We start from the raw sequence: 10278 nt of genomic DNA, 5'->3' as shown, positions 1-10278 counted from the left end.
AGAAATCAGTTGCAAAACTACCTCTAGTGTAGGACTGAATGTATTCACATGAAAGTTACCTTCAGTTAGAAAAGTTTCGAAAAAGAGCCCAAGTTGGAGCTGTGCATTAATTTGGTCAAACTGATTCATATGAACAAACAGTCAAGTTTATTCAGATATTGAAAATATGACTATCCTTTTAGTATTCACAAACATTTGTGTATATAGTGTGTGTATGTGTGTAAATATATATATGCATATATAAAGTGAAGATATGTTAATGTAAAAATATACTGTTCATCCACTCCCTGCTACACAAAATTCAGTATTTGGACATTAACTTGTGTAAGTATGAATGTCCATTTCAAATCTACATTCAACCAGCAACAAATACATAGAAGTATTTTGTAAACATTTGAGATAGGGAAAACCCATTCATTTACAAAACAATCCTTCTTTAACACATCAGCATCTCTTCAGCTTGAAAATGTTGTACAGCAGCTTCAGCTGGCCTATTGTGAATCTGCTCAAATCAAAGAGCTCGCACTGTCTTACATCAATACGTGCAAAAGCTCAGCAAATGCATATTTTCAAATTCTTTCTTAATCACCAGCCACTTCCAGTTCACCACCAAAAAGAAAATGCACTTGGCTACAAAAATATTAAGGAATGTTATTGAAAACAAAAGGCTATTTTGGTAGAAGAAACTACAAAAATAGTTGAGTCATGTTGTAAAGCTTTAATGCAAGAGCATTACAGTACAGATTTTCTTTCCAACCTTAAAGCTTAATCAACACCAAATTTAAATATCCATCTCTCAAGTGCTTGAAAAAAACGTGCTCAGTAAAAGTCTTTCTTCAATTTAACCAGCTGTAATTACACAGGTGTTCAGCTCTGCGTCTCAGACATCTGTTGAGTGCTGTCTGTTGTTCCATTGGCAGCAGTTACAGGTGTTGAGACACTCTGATACAATGACGTGGGACAACTCAACACAGCTGCACTTTCATCCTCTCCATTATCTGAATCTGGTGTTACAGAACTGCTTTCTATCCCCAGGATCTCACTGACTGCTTGAGGCAATTCCTAGAAAGGAAGACAGATGCGGGAGGAATATTAAAAGTCACTGTAATTAAATGAAAAAAAGTTAACAACAAGGTTCCCCATGGTACATCTCCCATCCCCAGTAAGTAATCATTCCTTTGAACTTAGCCGTACTGAAAGCATCTCTCTCAGCATTAGTTCCATTAAAGTTACCATTCTCTGTATCTGCTTTTTGAAAAGACAGCAAAGAGGGCAGGCTCATGTATCACTTCCTAAGTAGCAATATAATCTTCACTGCAAAAATAAAAGTCTAAACAACTATTATAATTACATTTCATGTTATTGAAATTAATTTTGTTAAGTGAACCATTAGTTTCTGTCTAATAAGTCGCACATGCTTTCAGTGCAATGCACCTTTCACCTCAATCTCTCAGGCACACTGAATGAATTACTTGTACTGAGGCTCTCTAGTGAGAGCTAAGAAATTACAACAAAAGGTACAATCCAGCTTTGCCCCAGTGAACAATATTACTCTATAAAAAGAATCACTCTTGCTTACAGACTGTTAGAATACAGGTGCTGTATAGATATAGCATATTCTTTATAATACCCAGGCATTTAGCCACGTCGCAACTCAAATTAATATACGTATAATTTGAGCCAACTACATACTTTTACTGTCTATTAAAGCTCTCAGTAAATATATTCAAAATATCTTTACCTTGCAATTCATCATCTGCATAGAAATTGCTTCTGCTTTGCAGAGTATATATTCCACATCAATTTTCATAGACAGTTCATTAATATGCTAAAAATATATTCAGAAAGAATAGTAAGCACAATAAACAGTAAATACACTTCATTGTAAAATGTACTAATACTACACTGCACTGCTAGTAAGTACCACCTTATAAGCTTGTCCCTTAAGCTATGAAGTGCTAAACATATCCGATTTGCTTTGATAAATCAGTACTCAATGCTGTAGCATGCAACAGCTAGCTTTCACCAGTATTCAAGACCTGCAAGAGGAATCCATGATACTTCTAAATGTGCCAAATTATCTAGCCCTCCTAGGTACCCCCAGCTCACATTTTCAAAGAGATAACAAATAAGATTACAGAAAAATCAAAAACTATGATCACAGTAAGCAGCAGTCTAAGTGGGAGAACAGACATCAAATAAACCACTTTGAAAACATGAAGGACAGACATTCAGTTTGCATTTAACCCTTCACAAGATTGCACACACCTTTCCTTCTCCCCAACATGAAAGACAAGCATATTGCATTAACTCCAAAAAGTTAATTAATATTTAAATAATGCATAAGAATTCAGTACCTTTAGTATTTCATTAAAGCCATAGTGTTTATCCATTATTTGCTGTTTTTCAGATTCTAAGATAGCACAACAAAGGAGAAGATGAAAATTCTGGCAAGGCAATTCTGTCCACATTACCTGTTAAAATATGAAAATCACTTTTGAAATGTTTATGCTTTTCCTCTGAAAAGAAAGGCAATTCTTGGAAAATAAGTAAGCCATCAAGCTGAGTGGCTTAAAAAACAATGTTATTTTTGAAGGCAACTAAGTATTTGTGACAACTGCGACTATGAGTCACCAAATGCTAATCTGGTTCTTCAAGACTCCTCTGTCTACCAGGTTGTCCACCCTAATGCTATTGAGCTGCCTGAGCCTGCAGTCTTTTGCATGCATGTGCTCTGCCTCAGCTCATGTGAAATTCTCCTACTCAGAATTACACAGAAGTAACTAAACCTAAGTAATTATTTGTGTGGGTTAGTGTGTTTGCATTAAGTGTGAATTGGTAGAAGCGTGTCATGCTCAGCAATCCCTCCAAAAGGTCCTAATGGTTATCAAATAAGGTGCTAAGTTGCTCCGCATCTCCTCACTACAAGAGCCCACATACATGTAGACACAGGTGTTGAGGGTGGGTGTTATTTTCTTGCATGTTGGGATTTGGTCCCATGGAGGCCACAGATAATAATTCTTCAGTTTACTGTGACTGAAATGTGCAACCTCAGTATTAATACCTATTTTAACATGTTCATGAGAGTCAAATCCTAAAAAAAATTAAAAATAATAAAATGTATTTGAAGAAAATGTGTGAGGTGAGCAGAAAGCTGGAGAACAGTTTTGACAACAAAAAACCAGGAAAGAAACAAAAAATTGTTTGCATAAATTACTCTGCATTCATATTTCTGTAAAAAAGGTGTTGCATATAGCATTGCAAATAACTGCAACCACACAATGTGTCTCAACTTCTCCATGTAAGATGTAACACCACCTCTCTAGCACAAGCACTGCCAAGCACACCCTGCCGTACCATGTAGTGAGGATATGACCACCCACATGTTCTACCACAATCTGATTATAGAATCTTAGAATCATTATGGTTGGAAGAGACCCTCAGGGTCATCGAATCCAACCATAACCTAACTCTAGCACTAAACCATGTCCCTAAGAACCTTGTCTAAACACATTTTAAACACCTCCAGGGATGGTGACTCCACCACTTTCCTGGGCAGCCTGTTCCAGTATTACAGCTCTTGCTCAGTACGTGGGAGGGCTTGGTTTTGGCCTCTACTCCAGCTGATGGGGACTGGTATATCCTGTCTCTAAAGTGAATCTCTAATAACCAATCTGGTGAAGAATATTCTTTATTCTTTTTTTTTTGAGATAAAACACTAGAAGTTATGAAGGCAGTGGGAGAATAGAAAAAGCATTCGATGCTACCTTAGTGGTTCAGGCAACTCAGAGGACAGAAATGGAGATCCAAAAAAACACCCTGAAATTCACAGATTGGGCAGAAAAAAGCCCCAGAATCCTGGGAGTGAAATCTCAGATGGTACTTCCCCTTCTTTCCATCCCACCCTCTGCAAGTGAATACATCACATCACCTTCAAATGGGTTCCCTCAATCATAGAATCACTTTGGTTGGAAAAGATCCTTAGGATCATCAAGTCCAACCATAACCTAAAACTAGCACTAAACCATGTCCCTAAGAGCTTCATCTCTAAGTCTTTTAAACACCTCCACCACTTCCCTGGACAGCCTGTTCCAGTGCTTTAAAACCCTTTCCAAGAAGAAATGTTTCCTAATATCCAATCTAAACCTCCTCTGGTGCAACCTGAGGCCATTTCCTCTTGTCCTATCACTTGCTACTTGGGAGAAGAGACCAACACTCTCCAGGCTACAACCTCCTTTCAGGTAGTTGTAGATACTGATAAGGTCTCCCCTCAGCCTCCTCTTCTCCAGGCTAAAGAGTCCCAGTTCCCTCAGGTGCTCCCCATCAGACTTGTGCTCCAGACCTCTCGTCAGCTTCGTCACCTTCCTCTGCACTCCCTCTAGCATCTCAATGTCTTTCTTGTAGAGAGGGGCCCAAAACTGAACACAGGATTTGAGGTAGCACCTCACCAGTGCTGAGTACAGGGGGATGATCACTTCTCTAGTCCTGCTGGCCATACTATTCCTGATACAAACCAGGATGCTGTTGGCCTTTCTGGCCACCTGGGCACACTGCTGGCTCATATTCAGCCGGCTGTCAAATCAACACCCCCAGATCCCTCTTTGCCAGGCAGCTTTCCAGCCACTCTTCCCCAAGCCTGTAGCGCTGCCTGGGGTTGTTGTGACCCAAGTGCAGGACCTGGCCTTGTTGAACCCCATACAATTGGCCTCAGCCAAACAAAGCCAGTTGGTCCAGATCCCTGTGAAGAGCCCTCCTACCCTTCAGCAGATCAACACTCCCACCCAATTTGGTGTTGCCTGTACACTTACTGAGGCTACACTCAATCCCCACACCCAGATCATTAATAAAGTGGTTAAACAGAACTGCCCCAATACTGAGCCCTAGGGAACACCACTCATGACTGGCCACCTATTGGATTTAGCTCCGTTCACCACAGCTCTTTGGGCCTAACCCTCCATCCAGTTCTTTATCCATCGTAGAGTACACCCATCCAGGCCATGAGCTGCCAGCTTTTCCAGGAGAATGCTGTGGGATACGGTGTCAGAGGCTTTACTGAAGTCTAAATACACAAAATCCACAGCCTTTCACCTCATCCACTAGGTGGGTCACCTTGTCATATAAGGTTGGTCAAGCAGGACCTGCCTTCCATAAACCCATGATGACTGGGCTTAATCGTTTGTTTGTCATGCATGTGCCACGTGATGTCACTCAGGATGATCTGTTACGAGACCTTCCCTGGCACTGAGGTCAGACTGACAGGACTGTCATTTTCCAGATCATCCTTCCAACAAATGATTACAAAACAGCAGACAAATTTTGCTCAGACTGAAACAACCTAAAAGCAGTTCATTTCTCTCTACTGATTGCAAAGGGGAAAACGCTCTCCCTTGCCTATAGCCTGCTTTTGTAAATCCCACATATACACTCCACCGATACCACTGAAACTGCTTAGCTACGTACAGAAAAACAAAACAAAACAAAACACTCTTGTAAGACGAACTTCAACTGTGACAAAGGTGACACTAGCCTTCACATAAAACATAATGTCTTAATTAGTTTGTTTTTAAAAAGAAAACTAAATATCCCCTTTCCCATTCCATATCTCCTAAGAAAAATTGAATACTTGCAGTAAACATGCATTATGATGTGCTGGAAGGAACCTACGAGACTATCATACATCAGTAGGTTTCCCTCATCTTCCTAAGACAGAAATAATATACTTAGGAGTTCGAAATACAGTGCATTTCTTTTCTGTATGCACACATATACACGCATTAAAGCAGAGGTGATAAAAACATGCTAGCCTGGGATTGTAAGCTATGAATACAAATATTGTTGTCATCAATTTAAAAAGAAAAATTAGTCTTTAAAAAAGTATTGAGAAGGTAACACTAAGGGGAAAAAAAAAAAGGGTGATTTTTTTCCCCCCAAATCATTATCATTTATACCTTGAAATAAGAGAATTAGTTTGGTTTTATATATTTTGGTTCCCTTATTTATGAATGTTATTCATAAACTTTGTAGTCCTCTTCAGTTAAAATACCACCTCAACACTCTACGATAGTAAATTCCACCAACTGATGATAAAAAGCTAAAATATATTTACTTTGGACAATTTTAAATACTGGTCCTCCTCTTTATGTGACTCCTTTTTCATTAGTGGAAAAAGTTAATAAAAGCATCAACATTATTTTTCATTATACCACAAACAACATTGGTTTTCATTATAGTATAAATTTTATGCATCTCAGTCCTGTTCTTTTCATTAACCTTCTGTTCCCCAGCACAACTCTATATGATGTTATGTGCTAGAAAATACTCCTTCCATTCATCTGAACATTTATTTTCTTGTTTGGGAGTTATCAGTGGCTACTGTGCTCTTGTTAAATGCATCTTAGACAATAAACCTGTAGCGCTGACACACTTTTCCATCTTCTTGGAACAAAAAATGAAAGAGCGTTCAACAAAAATATGAGTTCATCTTAATTACTCCATCTGATCCCAAGATCACCTAAAATTTCATTAACCTGGAATTATCAGAACGTCCACATTTTGATGTTTTGCATTATGTTATTTGACACCCTGAGCGTTATCATCAAGATTAACTGGATCTTTTGACATCATCCTCTTCATGGTTTTGGCTAACACAAAACATATGTTGCCAGTGCTTCATTGCAATAAATCTATGAAGTACCACTAACATGAAGGAACTAATCAGACACACACACAAATGTTATTTCTTCTGGCATAGATGCTTTTACATTAAAAATTCACTGATAGTCTCCACTTACCACTTCCACTTAAGAGCTTCCTCTGTCCAAATCAAAAAAGATCCTGTACAAACCTTTCTGAAAAAGCCAATTTATCCCCACCGGCTCTTATAAATATTTTTCATTAACTTCCCAAGTTCATGTTTTGGCTAAAAAGGCACAACATATGCTTCATGATATGCATTCCAGAGGCCTGAGGTCACTGGCTGATGTAGTCACCCAGAGAGTGGCAGTCAATGGCACAATGGTTGGATGGACACCAGTAACAAGTGGTGTCCCTTAGGGGCAATGGGTTCACATGCACCCTCAGTAAGTTTGTGGATGACACCAAGCTGAGTGGTGCAGTTGAGAGACCTGAGGGACAGGATGCCATCCAGAGCTACCTGAATAAGCTTGAGAAGTGGGCCCATGTGAACCTCCTGAGGTTCAACAAGGCCAAATGCAAGGTCCTGCACCTGGGTTGAGGCAACCCCTGGTATCAATACAGGCAGGGGGATGAAGGGATTGAGAGCAGCCCTGTGGAGGATGACTTGGGGGTACTGGTGGATGAAAGACTGGACATGAGCCAGCAATGTGCACTTGCAGGCCAGAAGGCCAGTTGTATCTTTGGCTGCATCAAAGCAGCGTGGCCAGCAGGTCAAGGGAGGTGATTCTGCCCCTCTACTCTGGTCTGATGAGACCCCACCTGGAGTCCTGCAGACAGCTCTGGAGCCCTCCGCACTGGAAAGACATGGACCTGCTGGAGAGGGGCCAGAGGAGGCCACAGAAATGATCAGAAGGCTGGAACAGCTCTGCTATGAGGACAGGCTGAGAGAGTTGGGGTTGTTCAGCCTGGAGAACAGAAGGCTCTAGGGAGACCTTACTGTGGCCTTTCAGGGCCTATGAGAAAGATGGGGACAGACTTTTTAGCAGGGCCTGTTGCAACAGAACAAGGCGTAATGGTTTTAAACCACAGCAGAGAAGATTCAGGCCAGACATGAGGAAGAAATGTTTTACACTGAGGGTGGCGAAAAACTGGCACAGGTTGCCCAGAGAGGTGGTAGATGCCCCATCCCTGAAGACATTCAAGGCCAAACAGTGCTCTGAGTAACCTGATCTAGGTGAAGATGTCCCTGCTCATGGCAGGGGGTTGGACTAGATGACCTTTGAAGGTCCCTTCCAACCCAAACCATTTGATGATTTTAATATGTCCTCACCTCATTGCACTGAATCAGTTTTTTAAAATATTCATATATGTATTAGAGTATTAGCCACTTCGCAGAATGCTCTATGCCTTTTGCTCTAAAAGTCCCAAGACTGCTGGAGTTTGTGTGATGAAATATCTTCTTACCTCCCAAAGTCGAAGTATATCTTGAAAGCTGAATTCCCTTTTAAATCTGATAAGAAGCCATCGGAAGCAAAAATAAAGGTAGCCTGAGTCTTGAGATTCTAGGAATAAGAGTGTTAAATTTCATAAACACCAAATTTGGTTAAGACAACACTGGGTGGATAGGGAGAACAACACACTTTACAGATATACAATCAAACCACTTTTAAGATGGTAAACCCTTTTTAGAATGAAAGATATTTGCCAGAGGATGGCATATCTTTAAAAACAGTAACAGGATGACCCTGTTTTTCAATAAGCACTGAGCAATTATTGAAATATTTCAGGCATTATTAATTTACAAGTCCTGTATTCATATATTACTACTATTGGAATTATGATTAAAGACTGGTAAGGGTATCAATGCACATGGAACACAGCAAGTTGTTTTAGTTATTGTGCACAAATAATACACCTACCTAAATAACTGCAAAATCCACTGTCTAGTAAACGAAGCAAAGTACTCAGTTGAATTAGTTGTGTCTTCATACCCTGCATCTGTTCTTCAAAATTCTGATGCTGGATGGAATAAAATATTAGCACTGTCATTTTTATTAACTCAATGACAATTTTGAGATTTACAGCTATTTTTAATTAAAAAAACCAACCCTTTTGTTGTTGCAACAGTGGTCCTCATCCTTTAGGTATTTAACACGTGGATATTTAATTATACATCTACCTAATGAAAATGTCTGCCTTTTTACTGAAAGGTTTAACTAAAGTAGTGAACTGTGTTTCTTTCATAACGCTTTTGTATGTAATAAATCATATTTTAAATCAGCCTATGCTCTGTACCTCTAAGCAGTACCACTCAAACAAAAAAGACAACTTTTTTATTATCATTATTATTATTCTCATACCAGTCACATGTTGTTTCACCACATACACAATTCATAAAAGCTTTGGTTTGTGTAAAGTCTAAGTTGCATTTAATAAATGCCAAAAGGTAAGTATTACAGGGAACCATTATCTTGAACAAAATCCTGCTAGAGGACTCCCGACTGATACAAATTTGTCTGTGATGGCTCTGAGTTATTATACTTCGGAATTTCCACAGAGCTTAATTTTTTGTATTGCACAGTAATAGTATAATAAAGCCACCATAACCTGTGTCAATCAGAAAAAAAATAAAGCAACACATTGACTTCAAACATAACAGGACTGCTTTAAAAAAATGTGACAAAAACCCAGTGAAATTTGTATTAACCCCAAATGCTATCCATAGCTTATATGTTTATGTGGGCCTTATTTTACCATTTGTTCCATGTACGATACAAAGCACCAAAAGGCATCTACTTCATTCTCCATAACATACAAGACAGGTGACAGCAAGTCGCTCATCCCCTGGACGTAACCTTCATGAAGAAAAAGGGGGGAGGGGGGGAAAAAAGCAATAAGATTTTGTTAAATCCAGCAGTTCAACAGTGACTTTTCAAATGCATTGAATGACTGAGTGAAATGAATGTTTGCATTCCAAGTTTGTACAGATACTATAACTTTCCAACTCAACCACCAGTAAAGACATTTTTGTATTAATAATAAACAACATCTAGCAGCTCTAAAAAGATTTAGCAGCAGTTTCTGTCAACCTAAAGAAAACATAAAACAAATGCATTGTTTTTGTAGTTGTTGAAATACATTCAAACTGAGCTGACAGCAGAATAGATTTTCAGTAAAAAAAAGTTCCCATTTAGAGCTCAGAAGCACCTATTGATATTTTTAAGAAGATTAAATATATACCTTGCACTATCACAAATACAGACTTCTATTTATTCTCCTCTCCATCTGTAATTGGTTCCTTTGTTCCATACATTTTAAATGTTTTAAATGTCTTCCCACTTTTTCCCCCTGCAACTGAAGATTTTCTTTTCAAATAAATTTGCAGAAGAGATGTTGATTTTCAATACCAGGCAAACATATGGTGCAATAGCTTTTAGGAAGAAAATTTTGCGCTTAACATTTCTTTTTTCTGGCACCAAATATGCTTTAAGGATTCCTGTATTCACGGAAGTAGGCACTGTTCTCCTTGGATGGTATTTTAAATACACTAAGGCCTAAGACCATCTATGTAACCAAGCAGCCAACAACAAAACAACACTACTACCTATCAAAACTGCAGAAGGGGATTAACAGTAAAGCACT

At 38.9% G+C, this 10278-nt stretch overlaps 1 protein-coding gene across 1 annotated transcript in view; it reads right to left on the bottom strand.

Moving 5' to 3' along the window:
- Positions 1-698: 698 nt before the first annotated feature.
- Positions 699-10278, bottom strand: part of TBC1D15 (TBC1 domain family member 15) — a 33924-nt gene continuing 24344 nt past the window's right edge. The window contains exons 12-17 of the mRNA XM_065848019.2: positions 9391-9491; positions 8556-8655; positions 8101-8198; positions 2358-2474; positions 1742-1828; positions 699-1062 (exon numbers count right to left, since the gene is read on the bottom strand). Coding sequence (XP_065704091.1) covers positions 868-1062; positions 1742-1828; positions 2358-2474; positions 8101-8198; positions 8556-8655; positions 9391-9491 — 698 coding nt within the window. The 3' untranslated portion in view covers positions 699-867. The remainder of the gene's footprint in view (positions 1063-1741; positions 1829-2357; positions 2475-8100; positions 8199-8555; positions 8656-9390; positions 9492-10278) is intronic.

Source organism: Patagioenas fasciata, chromosome 1 (genome assembly GCF_037038585.1).
Source record: "Patagioenas fasciata isolate bPatFas1 chromosome 1, bPatFas1.hap1, whole genome shotgun sequence".
Taxonomy (NCBI): Eukaryota; Metazoa; Chordata; class Aves; order Columbiformes; family Columbidae; genus Patagioenas; species Patagioenas fasciata.
The sequence above is the reverse complement of the archived record's forward strand: the minus strand, read 5'-3'. Positions and strand labels throughout refer to the sequence as shown.